The sequence below is a fragment of the Rhinolophus hipposideros genome (assembly GCF_964194185.1).
Source record: "Rhinolophus hipposideros genome assembly, chromosome: 5".
In the NCBI taxonomy this organism is placed as follows: Eukaryota; Metazoa; Chordata; class Mammalia; order Chiroptera; family Rhinolophidae; genus Rhinolophus; species Rhinolophus hipposideros.
In genome coordinates, this window is record NC_138051.1 from 60,585,089 (window position 1) to 60,608,927 (window position 23,839).

Consider the following 23,839-nt stretch of genomic DNA (forward strand, 5'->3'; position numbering starts at 1 on the left):
AGAAGGTTGGAGAAAATGGAGAAGCAGGGATAAGAGAAAATCCCCTGAGTATTCCACTCATCTCCCACAAGGTTGCTCTTTCCTTGTCATATAGTTACACATGTCAGAACAGAGGCCCTAACTATTTGAAACTAAGTTAGCCTCCACTGCATTCATTACATGTCACATGCTACCTTGCGATTTGGGTTTCATCTTCACAGAAATTCAGAAAAGAAGTCTCTTTCCATTAGAGGCAAAAAATAGCCTGTAATAAACATCCCCTACTCCCCCTCCCTTCCCTGCAATACTATTATGGTCTTCTAGGGTTAACCAATAAACATTTTAAAAGTGATCATCTCACTTCTTTGAGAAGAATCCTTCTTTTCAAGACAGGACATTATGATGGTCAGTGGTAGACAAATGGGAGGTGTAATGAAAACCTGTCAGGATCCTAGCAGTTTGAAACCAGGTGAATGCTTAATTCTCTTAATGGACTGAGAACATCAAGAGAAGATAGCCTTAAAGTTTAAAAATCATTAATGTTAGCAAACTTGAGTTGTAAGTTCTTGGACCATCAATGCTGATGGCTCCTGAAGAACCCGATCTACAGGTGGCATGGCAGAGAAGCTACTGGGAAGGAAAATAAAGTATCCCACAGCATCTCTGAAAGTGAAAACCACCTTGCCCTCGTTTACAGCTCTGCTTTCTAGCTCACTATATAATTGGTGACTTGTTCAGAGATGTCCCATTTGTATCATAAGACAAACGTCTATGGAGGAAGGACACGCAACCATATGTCAAGGCACTTCTTTAACATAACACCATTCACGTCAATGTTTTAGTCCCTGAAAATTCACGTGAAAGAATCCATTACCTTGAGCATGCGGATTTCTCGGAGGGCGATTTTCTTTATGACGGGGTCATCTTCTGATTCCAGAAACCTCTTGATGGCCACAATCTGACCCGTGTCCCGGTTTCTGCATTTGAAAACAACTCCATAGGATCCTTCACCAATTTTCCCAATTTTTTCATACTTCTCCATCACGGAGGAATAAATCTTCTTAAAAGGGATCTTCACATAGTTCGAAAACGTCGCTTATAAAATACTGGCATGAACGACAAACTGCACGAGAGCTGCACTCGACGAGGGGTCTTTGTCAAGGAAGGACCTAGGACTGGACAGTGGCACTTGTTAAGAATTAGGAATCGACCCCCGCCTTTAAAGCCCCTCAGCAATGGCAACGCGACCGACGATGACAGCCTGGTCGTTAGCTGCCTTCGGTAACCCAAGGTTATACACCCTGCAAGTTAAAATGTAACCTGTCATCCGAAAGCCACCCGAGTTGTAAGATAACCTATCTTTTCAATGTCACAGTTCATCCGATCCGAGACACACGAGCTGGCTGGAGGCCGGCGAAGGCTAAGGGATTCCCCGGTTCTAATTTCGGGTCTGATTTCCTGGGAGCAAGAAGACACCGCCGGGCTCCGCGCGGGGGCGACGGCAAGCCTGGGGCGGAGCCGAGGCGCGACCCCGCGACGCGGCCGCCCCCACGCCCCGCGCCTCCGCCGCCTGCGCGGGCCCACCCCCCCACGCCCCGCCGCTCACTCGCGGCCCCGGAAAACGCCGCCGGCGCTGCCCCGGCCTCCCACCCGCGCTCGGCCCGCGGCGCGCGGCCTCGAGCGGCGCCACGTGGAGGCCCCGGCCGCGCAGCCCGGCCCGCGCCTCCGTCCCCGCCCGGGACTCACGGCCCCACGGCTGCGCGGCCTGGCCTTGCTCCCGCCTCGCCGACCCCTGCGGCTCCGCTGGCGGCCGGCGGGGCCCGCGATCCCTATGGGAACCGGCCCCCGCCGCGGGCCGGCCTGGGCGGGGCCGCGGCGCCCCGGCTTCCCTCCCGCACCTGGCCGCGGGCCTGGCCGCGGGGAACGGCCCTGGGGGGTGTCCCTCGGCCGCTGAAGGATCTGTTCTGACAACGGGCCTGGGGCCGCGCACGGCCGTCCGCGGGGGAGGAGGTCTGCGAGACTGCAAACTGCAGTGGCTCGGGGCAAACGCAGCCGTGGCGGAGCCTGCTGGGAAGACGCCTGCGCTAGGAGTACCCCCCACGCCCACGCAGTCTGTGTTTCACAGGCAGAGCTGATCCCACGCCACGTAACGCCTGTGATTTCTCCCCGTGTCCTCTGCTAGACCGTAAGCGCCTGGAGGGCAGCTTCCGTGTCTGTCCTGATCATTGAGTAACAGCCAGTGAATGAATGAATGAATGAGTGAATGAGTGAATGAATGAATGAGTGAATGAGTGAATGAGAGACATAGGAAGAGGAAAGTATGACTGAAATTGGTTAAAGTCAGCACTTTCCTCCACTGGCTTTGAGGGGGAGGGTGCTTCTTGACCACTGACTTTCTTTACAAAGGGGCTTCCTGATGTTGGGAGATGGAGGCTTATTGAGCCTGCCTTGTTTTACGTTCCTTATTCCCTTCCTTCTCCTAACTGGCTTTTCATTCGCTCAGGTCTGAGCACAATGGTGGGAAGTTAATTAACGTGTGGAAATCATGAAATAAGGTAATTTGTCACAGGGCAGCCTGCCTCAGTACTTTATCATCCACCCCATTCCATCTTCCCAGCATTGAGGTGGGTGTTGGCCCTGGAAGCAATACCCGAGGAGAGAAAATGAACGCGCTGTCTTTGAAACAGCAACCAATCCCATGCCAAGCAGCATGCCACAAAACGTATATCTGGATAGGGTTCAGGTGGGAGCTGGAGCCGGGAGGAGAGGGACTGGTAGCTTCTTTGAAAACAGAGAAGCATATAGACAGGGTATAGGGGTGCACTAGAAGTCGTCTATGAAATTGTTCGCAAAGGGCAACTACTTGATGTGTTTTCTGTCTCTATAGTTTTGCTTTTCCAGAATGTCATATACATTCTGGGAATTATACATTCTGTAGCCTTTTAATCTAAGCTTCTTTCACTTAACACAATGCATTTGATAGTCATCTCTCTTGTTGCATTTATCAATAGTTTATTCCTTTTTATTACTGAGTAGTCATTGTATGGATGTACCATAGCTTGTTTATCCATTCCAAGCTGAGGAACATTTGAGCTGTTTCCAGTTCAGGAGATTATAAAAATGTAAATAAATAAATAAAATAAATAAATAAATAAATAAATAAATAAATAAATAAATAAATAAAATATTACTATAAACATTCATGCATGGTCGTTTGTGTGAACATGTGTTTTCATTTCTCTTTGGAAAATAATACTTAGGAGGACTACTGCTGTGTCACATGGTAAGTATATGTTATTGTAAGTAACTACCAAAATACCAAAATGTTTTCCAAAGAGACTACCATTTTACATTCCTACCAGCAATGTTCCAATTACTCTGCATCTTTGTCAGCACTTAGTATCTTGTGGCTTTAATTTGCATTTCCCAAATGACTAGTTGAACAGTTTTTCATATGCTTATTCGACATCTGGGTGTTTTCTCGCAAGTTCTAGAATGCTTTTGTAAATTCCTTGGGATTTTCTACAATAGACAATCATGTCCTCTGTAAATAGGAACAGTTTTAGTTCTTCATAACTGGTATGCATTTTTTTGTGTTTGTTTTATTTTTTTTCTTGCTTTATTGCACTTGGTAGGTCCTCCAGTGTGATCTTAAGAGTGGTGAGAGCAGATATCCTTATGACTGATCATAGGAGTTAAGCATCGGTCTTGCATCACTAGGTATGATGCTGGCTAGATTTCCCAGCAGATGCTGTAGAGGGCAGCCTCTAAAATGGCCCTAAATGATCCCTGCCTACTGATCTTCATGCCCTTCTGCTCCTTTTTCCTTCAGTGAAAGCTTGATTTAGTGACTTGCGTCTCAGGGATGGAATGTGGCAAAAATAATGTAATATCATCTGCAAGATTAGGTTACAGAGAGACTGTGATTGCCACCTCGGGTCCTCTCTTGTGCTCTCTCGCTTACTTGCTCTGAGGGAATAGAGAGGCCATGTTGTGAGCTGCCCTATTTCAAGGAACTGAGGAAGCCAACAGCCAAGAACTTAGGCACTCAGTCCAACATTCTGTGAGGAATTGAATCCTGCCAACAACCATGATTGGGCTTGGAAGGAGAGCTTCCCTCAGCCCCCACCCTCAGCACCACCACTCCAGTGAGCCTTCACAAGAGACTGTAGCCCCAGCTGACAAACATACGTTTAATCTTGTCACAGACTTTGATCCAGAGGCACTTAGCTAAGTGATACCTGGATCCCTGACCTCCAGAAAATGTGAGATAATAAATGTTTGATATTAATATTTTGGGGTTATTTGTTATGCAGCAAATAGAATTAATACAGCAGCCCTTTATTAGATTGAGCAACTTCTTTTTAATTACAATTGGCTGAGAGGTGCTTTTTTTTAAATAATGAATTGATGTTGAATTTTGTCAAATGCTTTTCTACATCTACTGAGATGATCATATGATTTTTCTTTAGTCTGTTGATATAGTGAATTACATTGATTTTAAAATATTGAACCAACTTTGCATTTCTGGGATAAAACCAACTTGGGTATGATGTTCTATCATTTTGATACATTGCTGGAGTTGAGGATACTCAAAAATATTTTATTGGGGATTTTTACATTAATGTTACTGAGATATATTGTTCTATAGTTTTTTTATTTTTTTATTTTAATTAATTTTTTTTTTTTAAGATTTTATTGGGGAAGGGGAACAGGACTCCACTGGGGAACAGTGTGTACTTCTAGGACTTTTTTTTTTCCAAGTCAAGTTGTTGTCCCCTCAATCCCAGTTGTGGAGGATGCTGTTCAGCTTCAAGTTGTTGTCCTTTCAGTCTTAGTTGTGGAGGGCACAGCCCAGCTCCAGGTCCAGCCGCCGCTGCCAGTTGCAGGGGGCACAGCCCACCATCCCTAGCGGGATTCGGAGGAGTTGAACCAGCAACCTTGTGGTTGAGAGCCCGTGCTCCAACCAACTGAGCCATCTGGAGGCAGCTCACCTCAAGGTGCCGTGTTCAATCTTCATTGAAGGGGGCCGAGCCCACCATCCCTTGCAGGACTCGGAGGAGCCGAACTGGCAACCTTGTGGTCGAGAGCCCACTGGTCCATGTGGTAATCAAACTGGCAGCCTTCAGAGTCAGGAGCACGGAGCTCCAACCGCCTCTGGCTGGCCCCAGTTTTTTTATTTTCTTTCATGTGATGTCTTTGTCTAATTTTGGTATCAGGGTAATGCTGATCTCATAAAATAAGTTGGGAAGTGTTTCCTTCTCTTATATTGTCTGGAAAAGTTTACATTAAATTGGTATTACTTATTCCTTAAATATTTGGTAGAATTTGCCAGTAAAGCAACCTAAGTCTGAAGTTTTCATTGTTGAAATCTTTTTAATTACCAATTCTATTTCTTTAATAAAATATAGGCCTATTCAGCCTGTTTCTTCTCTAGCGAGCTTTGGTAGTTTGTGTCTTTCAAGGAATTTGTCTGTTATCTACATATTTGAATTTATGGGCATAAAGTTGTTCATATATAATAATATTACCTTATTATTATCCTTTTAATGTCTATAGGATATGTAGTAGTGTTCCCTATGTCATTCTTGATATTAGTAATTTTTTCCCTTCTTTTTGCTGATCAGTTTGACTAAGGCTTATCAATTTTATTGATCTTTTAAAAGAAACAGCTTTTGATTTGTTGATTTCCTCTATGGTTTTTCTGCCTTTCACTTTCGTTGATTTTATTTCTTTATTATTTTCTTCCTTCTGCTTGCTTGTTTTTAGCTGCTTTTCCTTGTTTTTAAAAGATGGCCATTGATCTTAGATCTTTCTTCTTTTCTAATATAAGCCTTTAATGCCATAAATTTTCTTTTAAGCACCATTTTAAATCTCGATATGTTGTATTTTCATTTTCATTGAGCTCAAACTATTTTCTAATTTCTCTTGTGACTTCCTACTTGACCCAGTGGTGATTCTGAAGTGTGTTGTTTAATTTCCAAATATTTGCAGATTTTCCAGATATCTTTCTGTTACTGATTTCTAGTTTAATTCCATTGTTTCCAGAGAAATCCCTTTGTATGATTTAAATCCTTTGAAATGTGTTGAGGTTTGTTTTAGGCCCAGAATATGATATATGTTGGTGAATGTTTCTTTTTGTCAATTAAAAAATATATCTTTTGAAATGAGGTGGGAAAGTCAATGTGAATTTTTCCAAAGTTACCTTGTCTGAAGTTCACACCAGGTTAAAGTTAGTCTGGAAAATTAACTTTATGGCTCAGTACCCAGGGAGCCTGGGACTGTGCCAAGCCCAGTGGTAGTTAAAGTACGGAGCAAGTGCACCAGTTATTTACGCCTAAGTGGGCAGTGAACCAGAAAGCTAGCGTGTCTTGCAGCTGCACCAGTTGTTTTGTTTGGAGGAAGTTGGATTAAAATATGAGAGAACAACTTTGAAAGGGAGACAAACAGTAGACGTCACCATTTAGCACCAAACAGAGAAGATACTATGGCCTCTATACTGTCTAACCACAGGCAGTTCGTTCAGTTGGCAGAACTGAAATTGATTTTGATATTAAAGAATTATAACTCCTATGAAGTATAGTTCTTGGAAAGCTGAGGAATGCTCTGATATGAGCGCTCTTCTTCTCAAGAAAGGGCAACAGTGAAATGACATTATCATTTCCCAATTGTAGTGACCTTTAATTTGCAGCTCTACACAATCAGAATACTTCCATGTCCCTAGATAACACAAAAAATACCGTGGTATTTCAATCCATGGTATTGCAATCATTTAAGGAAGCAATAGACATTCAATAGAGTAACACATGGTAAGAGAAAGAGCCAGGAATTTGGAGTCAGAACACCAAGATTTCTGCCTTCTTACTGGTGTTTGATCTTGTGAAAGATAATTACTATTGCGTAAACAACAACAGTAACTATTTAACTAGTGCTTACTTCACAGCAGGCATTATGCTAAGTATAGTTTATACATGAACCTCACCACAACCCTAAGACGGGGGCATCGATATAATCCTGAAGTTTAGATGAGGAGAGTGAGTTTTCCAATGAATAAGTAACTTACTTAAGGACCAAAGCCAGTGAGTTGTGAGGTGGGGGTTGGAATGCAGGCAGTCTGACTCCAGAACCTGTGTTCCTAACTGATTTACTAATGCTACCTAGCAGAGGGGTGTTGGTCAGGACGTTTATGTTAATGTACAGGATAGTGGGAGTTGGCCCAAAGTACTTACAATGCACAATGTAGTACCCTCCTCCTCTTGTTTAAGCTGCCAGGAAGGTGAGTCTTGTCCTTATGCTTCCTTCTCACAGTAGCTCAGTATCTTTGTCTGTGTGCAGCCCCCACACTCTGGAGAACAAACCGCCATGAGGTTGGGCAGAACAGTGATACCTCATCTCAGTGCTGGACTTAGGGGCAATATTGAAGCTTTCCCCCCCTGCCAATTATATTTCCTCTAAGGAAAAGGGAGTTGAGTCACTGTGATTTAAAATGACACTATTAAGCCACTTGAAGAAATACTTGAATTTACTTTCCCTGCTTTAAGTGGATTTGGAAAGGAAATAGTTTCCAGGGCACATACAGAAAATAGTTAATAACTACAATTTAGGGGCACTTATGTTTCAGGCTCAATAATCATCTTATCTCTAATCTTTGTAACAATCCAATGGTTGGATTTATTAAGTAGTTGGAATTATTAAGTGCCCCATTTTATAAAAGAAGCGGCTGAGGCTCTGAGAGGTTGGTCAGAGTAGACGAGACCACCCAGCTATCCAGGACTGAAGGCAGGTTTCTAACCCAACTCCACCTACTTCCAAGCCCACGATCTGGCAGTGGTGATGGAGTTATGACAATAAAGAACATCCGTGTCCAGAGAGCTGACAACAGGCAGAACTGCTGGTCCAGTCCTGATACCTAACAATCGAAAGAGAAGCCAGGTATCAGCCAAGTCCGTCCTGACCATTCACTGCTACCCGTTACAAAACCAGGCATGTAAAAACTTTCCCCCTTATCTGGAGATAGTAAAGCCTGCTGAATCAATGTCAATATTGGAAAATCAATTTAAATAAAATAAGAGCCCCTATCATCTTTGACTTATCTGTGGGCTCAGTCAACATAAAGTGTTTTCACCCCTAATTAACATAACCTTAGTTATTTTGTGTGTATTTTTCCCTTTAAACACTTATTGCATTTTATATATGGCAAGCCATCCTTTTAAAGCATCTCTTCTTGTAAAACTTTGCTTTCTCAGTCTTCCTTTAGCAACCTCAAAAATTTTTTTTTGCATTTTCAGATTTTAAAACCCCCATCCTCTCCAATACTTTCACCAACGAATTCAAATGTCATGTGAGTTCAGTGATATTATCACTAACCCCCGAGAGGGTTTATGTCACTGGTCCTGTGCTACCAGAGGGTGAGTCAATGTACATGACAATCTTTCTTCCGGAAATAAGTCTCAGAACCTCAAGGTGTATGTCTCTTTGCCACTTTGGGCAGTTGCTAACCACACTTACTCATAAGGCAATCTTAGTACATTTCTGTGCTTTTATGATTTTTGAATCATGATATTCTACGGCAAAGGTAAATTTATGAAACAAATAGGAAAGAACACTGATAACTTACTGAACTTCAGCTTAAAGCTGTGACAGAGGGAGCGCTGATTGGAGAGCAGACTTTTCTTGAATGCTGATGTGCGTCAGACAACCATGCCGAGCCCTGGAGACTAAGCACTGACTTTCCCCGAGATCAGCGCTGCACCTGTGCAGAGACAGGTCTGCCTCCTCACCCAGGGGTTTTCCTCCAGGAGGAAACTAGATAGGAGAACTTGGAGGGCTGGTGTTTACATTGTACTTTTTGCTTTGCAAAAACTTCATAAAGGTCTGTGAAAGAGAGAGGGCACATCTGGCATTTGGGGAAACAGATCCAGAAAATTTCAATGACTTGCCCAGAGTCGACAAGCACATTTGTTCTAGGCAACAAGCAAGTGTAAAACCTGGGTCTCAATTCTTAGTTGTATTCTTTCCACCTACTGTATCATATTGTGGCTTCTAATCAGACAGCTCTAATTCTGTGATTAAGAAATATAAACCTGCGTTAAGAAAACCCAATTGTCACGCGGGGCAGCCTGCGGAGTCTCTAGTCCAGCTCCCCACATAAGAACGCAGGATATGGTGAGGCCAAAAGGAACACCCACGGAGCCATAGGTAGGGAAGTTATACCACTGTATTCTCGCTGGCGGCATCCGCCTCTCACAATCCAAGGTTGCCAGTTCAGCCACCATCTTCTTGCTAGCCCCCATTTGCTGCTAGCGTGGCCACAGCAGTTATATTAGTGGCCAGTGGCTCACTGGTTACAGCTGATGGCCAACTAGCCACAGCTGATGGCCATCTAATCACAGTTGATGGCCATCTACTACCCGAGCCAGCACCTTTCCACGTGAGGCCGAGGGCCTGGAAACTGCTCTCTGGGGCTCTGTCCCCACACCAATAGTAAAATAGAAATAGTCATGTGTGTGACAAGGTGAGGAAGGAAGGGAAGAGAGGACTGGAAGTATAAATTACTTCCTTTTAAAAAATATTCTTCACTTCAGTGAGATTTCTTTTCATAGATTGTTTTAGAAATGCATCCATTTCTTGAGTGGGATTAATAAAAGTCCTCTCAACTTTCCCTTCCCTTATAGAAACTTTGTGATGCTTATTCATTGTTATCTAAATAACTACAAACAAACCTCTGGCACCTTAGCTACATTTGCCATGTCAACCATTGAATTTTTAGGCGTCTATTGATTTAAAAGATCTAAATAGTTTCATAAGATCATCTTTAAGCTGCATGCATGCCAAGGATTGAACGAAGATCACAGTTACAACCACATGCAGAAATCCTATTATTGTAAATAGCTTTCACAGGAATGGCTCATTGTCAAATATTAGTAGTGAGATATTACTGTGAAGTATCTAAAGCGAACCCATGTGAAGGTCCTTGTAAAAAATATTCATTTAAACAATAAGAAATCCTTCACCTTAAACAGCAACATATGTATTTTTCTACAGTATCATCTGACTTGATTTTCACCAGTCAGAGCATGAACTCTAGAGCCAGAAGACCTGGGATCAAATCCCACTCTGCTATGAACCATCTGTGATAACTCGAGCAAGTTACTCAACCTCCTTATGCTTTATTTGCATCATCTGCAACATAGAAATTAGTAACTTCTTAACGTTGTTGTGAGGATTAAATGAGTGCTATATCCATGTTAGCTTTCACTGTTATTATCGTCATGATAGTAATAATCTCAGTATACTAATTTTTCTGTTCAGATGGAAATTTCATTTAGTACGAAAATGTATTCCATACTTAACTGAAAACATATGTAAATTTATAGACCCCCTTTTGGCCTACCAATCAAGGAAAACCATTTTCTTTTCAGTCGCTCAGAGTCCTAAGCAACTCTCCTGGGATTCTATTCAGGAAGCCAATGCTTCCCACCGCTGGGGCAGCACTCTCCCCACATCATGCCGCTGCTCCTGGGACGAGCTCTAAGGAAGGACACAGACAGCCTGGGCTGCAGAGCGGATCAGACCTGGGTTCTACCCTTTTTTGGCTGTGTGAAACCAGGGCAATTACTTCCTGTATTGGTCTGAGGTCTTTTTTTGTTGATATTTTAAAGTGCTTTTTTAATTAACCTTTTTATTTTGAGGGAGTTGTGGGTTCACATGCCGTTGTAAGAAGTCACACAGAGATCTCATACACTCTTTAGCCAGTGTCCCCCAATGATAACATCTTGCAAATCTATCGTACAATATCACAACTGGATATTCACATTGATAAAGTCAAGCTACAAAACAGTTCTCTCACCACAAGTAGGCCTCAGGTTGCCTTTCCCCCCATCTCTGACCCCTGGTTGTGCATAAGTTTTCCTGTGGGCATGAATGTTCATTTCTCTTGGCTAAATACCTAGAATTGAAATGGCTTGGTTGTATGGTAAATGTATGTTTAACTTTCTAAGGTCCTGACATAGGGTTTTTCAAAATGGCTACTATTTTTCATTCTCATCAGCAATATATGAGAGTTCCAGTTGCTCCACATCCATGCAAGCACTTGGCACTGTCAATTTTTTTTTTTAACTTTTATTTATCTTAAGTGTGTTTTTCTAGGACCCATCAGCTCCAAGTCAAGTAGTTGTTTCAATGTAGTTGTGGATGGTGCAGCTCACAGTGGCCCATGTGGGGATTGAATCGGCAACCATGGTGTTAAGAGCATCGCGCTCTAACCAACTGAGCTAACTGGCTGCCCATCATTTTTTTTTAATAGTAGTAAATTACACATAGTATAATATGTATGGCTGCTATAAGATGGGACTCATTAAAAACATTACATAATAAGTGGCAGGTAGGATTTTGTGGATTGCTTGAGTATCTTGAAATTCTCTCCCGATATGGAGAGGATATATACATAGACTCCCACTGCTAACTGAAATGTAATTTCCTTTCTATATTCTATTCTGTAGTTTTATAATCCACTTTATTTATATATTTGATCTACCATGAGTGTCGTAGCTTCATTTTCCCTGAGTGCAACAGAAATAGTCTAAAAATATACTGTCTGGTACATAGTAGATACCTATGTCAGTTCTGGCACTAGGAGAGGCCGTTAGTGCATTTTTCACTCCCCGCTATTCATTTCCCTAATTCAGCCAAAAGAAGAATGTTCAGAAATCATAAGAATAGGTTCTTTATACAATACCTATTGGGACATTGATCTCTTAAACTTGTAAAAACCCAGTCAGTATAAATTCACAGGGAAAAGATTCTTTGTCCCTGTTTGTACTCAATGATAATGATAGTAATGAAAAATAAATATTTATTGAGAGACAATTTCCTGATACCACGTTGAATTAACACACAGTCCTTTCCTCAGGCATTAATTCCAGAAGGAAGACAAAAATATAAATAATTAGAATACAGTATGGCAATTTTTAATACAAGCAAGTACAAAGTGTGGTATTATATTACTTTAAATTCTTTGTATTTTTGAAGAGTTATATATGTAAAGGCCAAAAATTAAAAAACAATGCTTCTTCAAGTGTTCTGTAGTCTGGTTACCATTACTATCTTAATCAAGTAGAGACAGTTTGATATTTGATAAAGGAGAGTGCATATGTATTAATCTAACAAACACACACACACACACACACACACACACCACCACATTTCAAGTTGAGAAGACAAGATTTAGCTTTTACTATGTGAATCACACTATGCACAATAAATATTAAGAGTGTATAGAACCTGGGGGCTCAGAGAAGACCCGCAATATTGCTGCTCTGACCTCCAAGGAGGAGCTGCTGCCTGGCCGCTGCTGACGATGTGTCATAAGACCGGTTCTGGAAGGGCTGGAAGCTGGAGCTAGGGAGAACTTCCAGTTAAGGAATGACGAGAAACAGGAAGTTTGTTGTTCTCCCTCTACTATCCATCCTCCTCCTAGTGTCTCTGGTTGGTCCAACCTAATTGGAAAGGATTCTTGCTGAATAGTGTTACATTGCATGGATATGACATTTTGTTAATCCATTTACCAGTTGGTGGTTATTTGGGTTACTTCCACTTTCTGGCTGTCATGAATAGTGATGCTGTGGGTATTTGCATACAAGTCTTTGTATGGACATGCTTTCTCTAGGGCAGGTATCTAGGAGTAGGATTGCTGGGTCACATAATAAATCTATGTTTAACATTTGTAAGAAACTGCTAAACTGTCTGCCAAAGTATTGCACTATTTTACATTCCCGCTAGCAATGTGCAAGCACCCATTTCTTCACAATCCCACCATGTGTCTTTTTCATTTTAATCATTTTGGTGTAAAAGTACTGCATTGTTAAATTTGCATTTCTCTGATAAAAAAGGAAATTGAAATCACATTTGACTACTTGGACGTTACCTTTTCTGGACGTTACCTTCTGTTCAAAATCTTTTGGTCATTTTTCTATTGGGTTGCTTGCCTTGTCCTTATGAAGTTCTTTATATCTCATGGGTAGGTCTTTTGTGGATATATATAATGCAAGCAAGCCTCTTTTCCATTCTGTGGCTTTTCTTCTCATCCTTGTAAAGAGGTCCTTAGATGAACAGAGCATATTCGTTGTAATTAAGTCCACCTAACCAACCTTTTCTTTTAAAAGTCAAAGGCTTAATGTTCTATTTGGGAAATCTTTGCTTACCCTAAGTTCATGAAGATACTGTTTTCTTTTAAAAGCTTTATAGTTTGCTATATAGTTTTATACAAAGAGTGCCAAAAAAATGTATACACATTTTAAGAAAGGAAATACTCAATATATACCAATAACAAAAGATGAATACAAGTCATATTTGACTTCTGCAATTACGAGGGGTGCTCAAAGTGGTTACCACCTGTGTCCAGACACTTCTGATTAAGGTGAACTACTGCTTGAGCAACGTTGACCAAGGTGTCTACTTGTATACATTTTTTGACGGTATATTTTATATTTATAAGCTACTTGGTATTTATTTTTGTTTATTGTGTGAAATAGTCAAGATTCATTAGATTTTCCATTATTATTTTCAATAAAACTTCTTGAAAAGGTTATCTTTTCCTTCACACTCCACTGCAGTGTATCTATTACACATAAGGTGATTAAACGGGTCTGTTTCTGGGCTCTTAATTGTATTTGTCTTTGTGCCAATGTCACATTATCTTAAGTGCTATAGCAGCTTTACCAAAACTCTGGTAGCCTAAGACTCCCAGATTTGTTTTTTTTATTCAAGATTGCCTAGACTATTGCTGGCTCTCTCCATTTTATGTAATTTTAGAATCAACGTGTCAATTTCCATAAAACATCTGCTGGGAAAATACTGAATTTTTAAATCAACTGACATCTTTACAATATCAAATCTTCAAATTCAATAACATGGCATAATCTGCCATTTATTTAGGTCTTCTTTAATTTTTTTCAGTGATGTTTTTCAGTTTTAAGTATAGAGATCTTGCACCTCATTTTATTTCTTCTTAGGTATTTGATGGTTTTCTATATTATAAATGGTATCCTTTTAAAATTTCATTTATTATAGGTATAATTGTTTTTTATGTTGAGAATGCATCCAGGTGTTTTTCGAAATTTACTTATAATTTCTAAGTTTATTTGCAAGTGATGGCATTTTTATTCTTTTCCAGATCTTTAATCTTTTCATTTCTTTTCTTAGTTTTTCTTGGTTTGTTGAACTGACTAGGATCTCCAATACAATGAATAACAAGTGGTGAGACAGAATATTTCACTCATTTCTGATGTCAATATACTAGATTTTAAACAAATGTTTCTTACTCTTCTAAGATCCATTAGGAACATTTTAAAATTCTCAGTAAAACCTAAAATGATCTCTTCCACTAGGATTGGTATGGAGTTTCTTGGACCTTTGACATGAGATAGCAGTTATTTCTCCAAATGAAAAAGCATACAAAGCACTTGAAAAAAGCTGTATTTAGAAAGCCCCACGATAAGCCTACTAACGTGTTAACAGCTAAGAAACAAAAATGCACTCTTCATGCCCTTCATGAACTACTTGGTGAAAAATAAAGGAGCCAATTTTTTTTTTCTTACCACGAGCAAGAAACTTTAAAGCACATCTGACTTCACTCTCCTAATACCCAGGAGACTTGAACACCTCAGTGAGTTGTTTAAGTGGGAAATTCTAAGTGGTTTGGCTGTTAAGTGAAAATTGAGTGTCACATTGAAATGCATAATCTATAGGTGCTGTAGAAATGCTGAAAAACAGAAAATAGTCTGGGTTGAGGAGTTAGAGCTGTCATATAAAAGTTACAGCTTTAACTGTGATTTGAGTGAAATAAAGGATTTAAATTTTTGGTGAAAAATTAGAATTTCAGGCTGAGAGAGCCATTATGAGTCAAGCAATGGAGGTGGAGTGATCACGGCCTCTGTGTGCCAGTGTTCCAGGCTGACAGGTGAAGTAGTGTGAGAGAAGGCCGGATAGGAGGCTTAGTCAAAACAAACAAACAAAAAACACACATGGTTTTTGCAGCACTATTCACAACAGCCAAGATATGGAAACCAAAATGCCCATCAATAGGCGATTGGATAAAGAAACTATGGTACATTTGTACAATGGAGTATTACTTGGCCATAAAAAAGAATGAAACCTTACCATTTGCAAGAACATGGATGGACCTAGAGAACATTATGCTGAGTTAAATGAGACAGAGAAAGACATATATCATATGATATCACTTATATGTGGAATCTAAAGAACAAATGGGCAAACAAAACAGAAAAAGACTCATAGATACAGAGATAAAACTGATGGTTGCTAGGTGGGAGAGGGATTGGAGGATGGGGGAAAAGGGGAGATTAAAAAGTAAAAATTGGCAGTTACAAAATAGGGGATGTGAAATACAGTATGGGGAATAGAATCAATAATGTCAAGATTATGTAGGGTGTCAGATGGGTACTGGACTTATCAGGGTGATTACTTCATACTGTGTAGATGCCTGACCACTGCACGGTACACCTGAAGCTGATGTAGAATACTGAACATCAGCTATATATGTATATATCTCTCCTCCCCCCCCCCCCCGGGATATAAAGTACAGCATAGGGAATATAGTCAATGGTATTGTAACAGTTATGTATGATGTCAGAGGGGTAGTAGACTTGGGGAGGTTATCACTTTGTGAGGGGTGTAAATGTCTAATCATTATGTTGTTTTGTACACCTGAAACTAATACAAAAAAATTAAATTGCAAAACGTGATTTGATGAAAATGCTTTTTCACAAGAACTTCTGGATTTCTTAACAAATCCACCCTCCATCTCACCGAATACTGTCTCCCTCCACATTATGCATGGTAGCTATAATCAATATTTATTGCCTACTATGCATAAAGTACAATATAAGCTGGACTTATGTATGCTTGTGCATGCTGTTTGTCACGTAACAAACATGCTTTCACTTAAATTTTTCTTTTAAAGAAGTCAAATGTGGACATGTACATAAATAACCAAATAGTCTATAAGGTTTGTCACCAAAAAAAGCATGACCCTCAATTTCTCTCCTCCAAAAACACTTTTCCTTCTTTTATAATATTATTTTGTCACTAAATAAGCTACTTTTGATTTTTAATTTTTAGGTACTATTCACTGATTTCCCACTGTGAAATATGAGCATTTAGGTAATTTTTCTACCGTATCTCCCAAACATGTCCTCTCCCAATATAATTATTCTGCAACTTTTACTAGGTGGATATTTACTGTTAACATTATGCCACTCAACCACTGGTCATAGTTTACTAATACAACATTTTCCTTCCCTGCAGTTAATAGCTGTCAAGTTTTAAATTTTAATCTTAGATACGTTTTTGCTTAGAAACAATATAATCACTGACTGAAGAACACCCCTCCACCTACTTCTGGTGTCAGCCAGACAGTAAATAGTGCAATATAAGCTCAGATTTATCTCATACTCTTTCAGCTTTCTGCCTCAGGGCCTTCTCTTGATACTTAAGGAGCCTACTTGGCCCAAGTGCAAGCTGCAGCTTGGTACTTCCAGGAGATAATGCCCCTGGCAGCAACTCAACCAGTGAGGACTGAAAGTCTGTACATAAATGCTCCAACCACTCGCCTTCTGAGAGACAACTGTGGGAGCTCTCACACAGCTTCTTGGAAGACCTTGGTGGCATCAAGTTGCCATTGTCCTCACAGAATTGACCTCAATAATGCATCCTTTCCCCCTTCTCCTCCTCAGTTTCACAAGTACCTGACTCCAATTTTCTGGAGTCTCTAAAATGACCTTACCCATGTTCTTTTCTCAGGCTGTTTTAGGAGGAACCTCCCACTCTGCTAGTTGTCTAACTCTTAACATACTGAGACGCATCAGTTGTTTATTAATCTTTCTGAAAGTATCTCCAGAAGATTCTGATATGCGTCAATGTATTTTCTATGCCTGCTGTAGTGTTCTCCTTCAATGCCCCACTGCCATCACCAGGGGTTTCCTTCATCTATCTCCTGTATTGAATCCCATTTTCTGTACCTTGTCTTCATTTTGCTTATTTTCTGTATCTTGTCTTCATTTTGCTTGGTTTATGCCCTTATTTTTATGAAGCACATCCTCTAGTAGGTTCTTGAGAAAGGCTCAACAGGAGGTAAAGGTTTCAAGAGCTTGCACAACTAAAAACGTTTTTATTTTACTCTTAGGTTTGATTAGTAGTTTACTTGGATCCACAATTTTAGGTTGGAAATTCCTTTTATTTTGAAGGCGCTGCTTCTGTTGAAATTTGAAGCTATTCTGATTCTACTTTGGTATCTGACTTGCCCCTTTTCTCTGGAAACACAGAAACATAGCAGACCTTCTCTTTGACCTTAGCGTCCTTGACATTTCATAATGATGTGTTTGGTGTAGCTGTGTGTTTTTTTCCCCGTCCACTGTGTTCTTTCGATCGAGAATCTGAAGTTCTTCAGTACTGGAAAAATCTCTTCAAATATTCTACTGATTTCTTCTGTTCTTTTTGGATCTCTGGGAGATTGGATATTGGGCCTCCTGGGCTGTTGTAATTTTCTTAACATTTTTTCCTTCAATATTTCCATTTCTTTTCGTTTGATTTTCTGAGAAATTTCTTCAACTTTATATTTTAAATCTTCTGTTGAATTATTTAGGTATGCTATCATATTTTCTAAGAGCTCTTTGTTTTTTGAAAGTTCCCATTTTCAATATTCTACTCTTGATTCATAGTTGCAACATTTTCTTGATACTGCAGAATCTGTTTCCTCTAAGTGCTTTTCATTCCCAACTGTGTTTTCTCTTTCATATTAGAGGCTTTCCTCAGGTATTTTATAACTCTCAGTTGCTTCATCATGTGTAATAGCATACGACTAAAAGACTAACTGCGACCTCGGGATGCAGGTGGTGGTGGGCTTGTCAACTATGACTTTCACTGTAGAATTATCTAGCTGGGCGTTTTAGCTAGGACACCTGTGATGCCAGGATCTATTTAGGTCTTTGCACTTGCACTGGCCAGACTGCATAGAGAAGACTTCCAACACTATTAGGATGGGACTATCTGACTGCCAGAATTTGTGAGAGGAAGAGGACACTGGTTTTTGTATCCAGTAAGTAAATATTTCCTGTTTTTGAGTATAGTCTACTGCTATCTATTATATCCAGCACCTTCCAGCCAGAGGCCCCATTGAACATGCCCCAAATAAACAGCCACACACTTACTGAAATGCTATGTACATTTTTAAAGGACAATACTTTATTTGCATAACATTTTATTGTTTGCATATTGCATAGTGAAAATAACAGAGTCACAAGACTCATGGTCTGGCTCAACCACTAACTTGCTGTGTGAATTGGGTCTCTTAATCTTGCTAAGCCTTTATTTCCTCATCTGAAAAATAGAAATACGATAATACCTATTTTACAGAATTGCTCAAGACAAAATGAGATAGTTATACTGTTTTCTTCCCAAGTAACTGCTCAAAATAAATCTAGTTTGCTATTGCTAACCACCTTGTTCATCATTTCAATGCTAACTGCTCTCAATAGAGGCATTAAGACAACAGGTACCGATGTGACACTTTAATTGTGAATACTAACAATAGCAAAAGAGAAGCAAACTCAAAATGGCCTTATTCTTTCTTATTTTTAAAATACTGGTTTTCATAATACTTATTTATGCTATCCCATCAGGAATTCAATTTCATTAAAACGTATTTTTCTTAAACCTATTCAAAATGAATACTTACATATGTGAAAAACCCAAGATTACACGAATAGTTGCTTTATAGTTTCCGCTCTGGTATAGTGTAAATAAAATACATAACATGGGCAGTTAAATACTCCCCCCCACATCAGGGATGATAATATATATGAAGATTAATTTCTTATGCATTATCCCTAATGTAAAAAAATAATAAATCACAGGTACATATACTGCTTGTCAAGACCATATACGCATGGCAGTCACATCTAGACATACACACCTCTTCTAATAATATTTCAACCATCATCAATATCTTCTGTATGACACCCTATAATTATTTGTAGTTGAAAACACAAAGCTCCCTGTAAGGCAATTCTGAATAATATTGTATTATAAAATACTTGTGTTAAACAAAATTGCATGTATGTATTGAACCTCCAAACAAACTGCCTTTAAACCCTCAAAGTACTACTCCTAAAAGGTAAACAAAATTTGTATACATTATTAAAAAAATTTAAGCTGCTCGGCAACCCTCCTTTGCCAAAAGTTAGATACCACCACTCCAGCAAGAGATTAATAAATAAAGATTAAATATTCTATTTTACAAAAACATACAGAATGGCCAATGTAAAAGTGAAAGCCTTATCTGGTAATTTCTTTATCAAATTATGTTCATTAAAAAGGAATAAAACATGGTATAAAATGAGAAAAATGCCACTAAACTTATCTCTTTGAAGAGAATCACGTAAGTTGTTATCGAAAAATATCATGGCACCCTTGTTACAAACATTATTTTTTTTTAAAAAAAAGACTGTTTCCTGGAACTATAGGACTATTTATCTCATAGCTTTTATTAAGCAAACTTGACATAACCACCACACAGTGGCAAGAGATAAAATAGCTGTTTCCAGCTACAGAAAATATTGAATTCTACTTTAAAGTACAGATCATACAAGAGATATAACCCATAACAGTTAAAGCAAATAATAGTGTAGTTTGTACTGAACTTCCTTAAGATATTTTTGCTTTCAGTGGAGCATATTCATTTTTCTGTCATGTGAGATCAGTTTCTGTTGCTTAGTAACTATTTTCATGTCCAGCCAAGATGTAAAGATTGCTGTGTGCAGTAGGATTTTCTGTTGGCCTACTTTCCAAAACGACAACCCTGCAATTAAACCAAACAAAAGGTTTGTGTAAGAGTAAAAACAGAGACTGCATGCTTCAAATACTAACATCAACGCAGGAAAGAATATCATTGTTCACATTCTCATAAGATTATACAAATATCACAGATACACAGTCAAAAATTTAGCTTTACATTTCGTAGCTTAAAAACAAAACTGAGTAAAATTGATGAATTTATGAATATTTGAAAAAACAGTCTTTTATCTTATTCCAACTAAAAACAAATTGGCTTACTCATACATGCCAACGAAAGGTGTATGAGTGTATGAATTTTCTACAACCAGCATTTTATTACTTTCGTAATAAAAATAAATATATACTTTATATTATGCATTACAGAAAAGTAGGAGAAAATAAAATTAACTATATAATCCAAATGCCCAGAGTTAACCGTTATTAATATTTTGACATACTTAGGTTTTTTATCTAGACACAAATATCTACATTTAAACAATACAATTTTATAATAACAAGTATTGGAGAGGCTGTGCAGAAAAAGGAACCCTTATACAATGTTGGTGGGAATGCAGATTGGTGTAGCCACTATAGAAGGTAGTGTAGAGGTTCCTCAAAAAATTAAGAATAGAATTAACACACGACCCAGCAATCCCACTCCTGAGTATCTACACAAAAAATCTGAAAACATTGATCTGTAAAGACATATGTGCTCTGATGTTCTCTGCAGCTTTATTTACGGTGGCCAAGACATGGAAACAACCAAAGTGTCCTTAGATAGATGAATGGATAAAGAAGTTGTGGTATATATACACAATGGAATACTATTCGGTGGTAAGAAAAGATGAAATAGTGCAATTTGAGACAAAATGGATGGATCTTGAAATTACTGTGCTAAGTTAAATAAATCAGACAGAAAAAGTCAAGAATCATATGATTTCACTGATATGAGGGATACAAAATTGAAAGCAACAAAGGAACAAGACAAAGAAATAAAAACTCATAGACACAGACAATAGTTTAGTGGTAACCAGAGGGTAAGGGGGGAGAAGGGTGGCAGATGAGGGTAAAAGGGATCAAATATATGGTGATGGAAGGAGAACTGACTCTGGGTGGTGAACACACAATGTGACAGATGATGTATTACAGAATTGTATACTTGAAACCTATGTAATTTCAGTAACCATTGTCACCCCAATAAATTTTAATAAAAAATACAATTTTAAAAACCACTTTAAAAATTAAGAGAAAACAAAAACTTTGGTTAAGATATTATCTTAAATTCAAGGAGATAACCAAGTAAGACAACCAGAACAAGGCAATGATCTGAGAAAAGTAGTTTTTTTTTAGGGCAAATTATGACAGAGAATGGAGACAGAAAAAGGGAATAGTTGAAGGAGAAAATTCTGGGGGGAAGGGGTTGACGGAAATAAATGACTAAGAGAACTGGCTTCTGATACCTACCCTCTATTAAGCAGAATTCTCTCATACTAGGTCTTGTTAAAGTGCTATTGGTGCCAGGACCACTGGATGATTCACAATTTTTTTATCAGCTGTTCCTGGAGAAGTAAAGAGTCTTCCATTCTAGAGTCTTTAACCAGGTGGTCCTCAAATTCTTTCTTTCTTTTTTGTAGGACAAGTTAGTAAGTTGCCACACTCTATGGGCTTACCTTTTCTACTTACTAAGGTAGTTGCCATTTTTCAAAAAAATCTCTTTTCTACTTACAAAAGTCTCCTTAAAAGTTTTATGGGCCCCCCTTTTCCTTAAGTGTCTAATAGTTAAGCAATTATTTTGTGATTAGACTGAACTTGAAGACCAGAGGTTCTCAATCCTTGCCTCAGGACTAACACATACTATTACAGCCAGTTTTCCTGCAGTAACAACTTTTGGTGGAAAAATAGGAAGGAATGGGTACTTTATTAGTTGTAGAGGTAGACAATATAGACTTTGGGGAATAAAAGCTACTATATTTTTTCATAAGATGGCACAATTTTGGAACTTGTCTTTCATTTTGATAACAGAGACCCACATAATTCATTCTAACTTAGATTGACCTCAGAAATTGGGTTGAATATTTTCTGATACGAAAGCAAACGTCAGGAGGTGCCTATTCTGTTGGATGTATATAGTAATAGTTAATAGACAGTAACACACCAGGAAGAAATACTGAAAACAAAAAAGGCTAAAATATGTCATGGTACCAGAGGTATAAAAGCCTATATTAACACATTTTGTCTGCTGAGTATCACTATCTCTAGAATAACGATCCTCACACTGACAAAAGATTGCTTCATCGTTGACTAATGGAAATATTATTCTCTCTCTTAATAAACATACAGGGAAATTTCATGAAGTTGCTGAGAAACCCTCTAAGAGTTTTCTTTGAAAAACAGTCATAGGCTGACAGCATAATTAAGAAGAAAACCACTGAATTCCTTTGATAATTGTAATAGTCACACTATTTACCTGTCTGATCCTAATAAGCGGAAAACTCTTGTTTCATCTGAAATCTCCTGGGTAACCTATGAGAAAAAATACCGATCAGTTAATACCTTAGGCCCCATACTATTTAAATAATTTAAAAATCATTTAGATAGAGCAATTATTAAACAGAATGATAATTTATGATAGTCAATTGCTCAAATGAAATATAGTTCAGGAAGTATTTTTTGACTGCCTGTTAGAAATAAAACACTTATGGAATATCTGTTATGGGTCAGGCACTTTCTTTACATTCCTCACTCCATCACTTGTTTCCTTAGAAGAACTCCTTGTGATGTGTATTATAATCCCCCATCACTGGAGGAAGAAAACCAAGGCTCAGAGAGGTTAAATGACTCAATTAAGGTCATACAACTGGTAGATCCAAGATTGGAACACGGGTTTGCTGGACTGCTGGGCCCCTGCTCTTCCCTTCCTATCACACTGCACAGAGCTGTGCTGGATGTTCCCCTGCGCCAGTGTCAGACACCGCCTGCGTTAACTGTGTGTGGCTCTGCTCTGTCTTCTCCAAAGCTGTGGAAGGCGCTCAGCCATGGGCAGGTACTATCCCAAAGCACTGGGAGTTTCTACTCACCCAGGGGCAACTGTTAAACGACAGGGATAGCAGTTGGTTTATAAATGCACCAAATGCTCCACCTTCAAATGAGTCAATTTTGAGGTGTGTTCTACACTCAGCGGTCGGTATGGGATTAAGCCCTGGTTGCCCATAGTGGGAACCAGTTTCTTAATGTGCTCTTCATATTGGCTTTTTGCCCCTTTCCATCTTACATTCCTCACTCCATCACTGTTTTCTGGGATCTACTCCCAAATAAACTACCCACACTTGAGTCCTGGTCTTAAGATCGGCTTCTGGAGGAACCCAGATTACAACTGTGTGGATATAAAATAAGTATAAAAATTGTCTGTTAACACGAATTTGCAGTCTAGCTGGGAAGATAGAAGTAATGAACTTGAATCAGAAAATAAATTACGTGCTATACTAGGGGGAGCTAATTTTCAGAGTATTAAGTTCAGAAATGTTCCAATCATCATGGACTCGCTTGGCTGAACATTACTTTAAGAATATTACAGCTCGGCTCAGGCTGAAGTGTGAGAATGTAAGCAGAAAGAAAGAAGCAAGATGAGTTAAAAATAAGAAATAAAATTTGTACTTGACATCGTGAGCAGCAGGTATCTCTATAGATTTCTAACCAAAGGAGCGACACAATGAAAGTAGCATCTAAGGACAATTAATCTTATAGTAGTAAGTAGGACTATAGGCTTCATTAAATCCAAGGTGACAGAGGTTGGCAACTAGATAAACTGACATATTCAAAGACAGGATTTATGTTATTTTCTCTTGGAAGCATTCTAATTCCTCATTTATATAAGAGGTGGAAATATTCAGTAATATATGAATAAAAGTGTAGATAAAACTAAAGGTAATTCAAATAGAAGACTTGAAGCTTTAAAATAAGTCCACAGATTTGTGAGGCCATGCTATACAAGAATTACACAGGTACTCTC

At 39.0% G+C, this 23,839-nt stretch overlaps 2 protein-coding genes across 6 annotated transcripts in view; both read right to left on the bottom strand.

The window, feature by feature from the left end:
* The window catches only part of CDKL1 (cyclin dependent kinase like 1), a 49,848-nt gene extending 47,833 nt beyond the window's left edge, over positions 1 to 2,015 (bottom strand). The window contains exons 1-2 of one of the 2 annotated variants that reach the window (XM_081047647.1): positions 1,878 to 2,015; positions 854 to 1,154 (exon numbers count right to left, since the gene is read on the bottom strand). In XM_081047647.1, the coding sequence (XP_080903773.1) occupies positions 854 to 1,021 (168 nt within the window). In that variant the 5' untranslated portion in view covers positions 1,022 to 1,154; positions 1,878 to 2,015. Of the gene's footprint in view, positions 1 to 853; positions 1,155 to 1,725; positions 1,832 to 1,877 lie in introns of those variants that run through there. The other variant, XM_081047646.1, reaches the window with a different exon arrangement.
* A 15,575-nt stretch (positions 2,016 to 17,590) lies between these two features.
* MAP4K5 (mitogen-activated protein kinase kinase kinase kinase 5) overlaps positions 17,591 to 23,839 on the bottom strand; it is a 91,023-nt gene continuing 84,774 nt past the window's right edge. For 3 of the 4 annotated variants that reach the window (XM_081050052.1, XM_081050053.1, XM_081050051.1), the window contains exons 31-32: positions 22,298 to 22,353; positions 17,591 to 19,855 (exon numbers count right to left, since the gene is read on the bottom strand). In XM_081050052.1, the coding sequence (XP_080906178.1) occupies positions 19,768 to 19,855; positions 22,298 to 22,353 (144 nt within the window). In that variant the 3' untranslated portion in view covers positions 17,591 to 19,767. The remainder of the gene's footprint in view (positions 19,856 to 22,297; positions 22,354 to 23,839) is intronic. The other variant, XM_081050054.1, reaches the window with a different exon arrangement.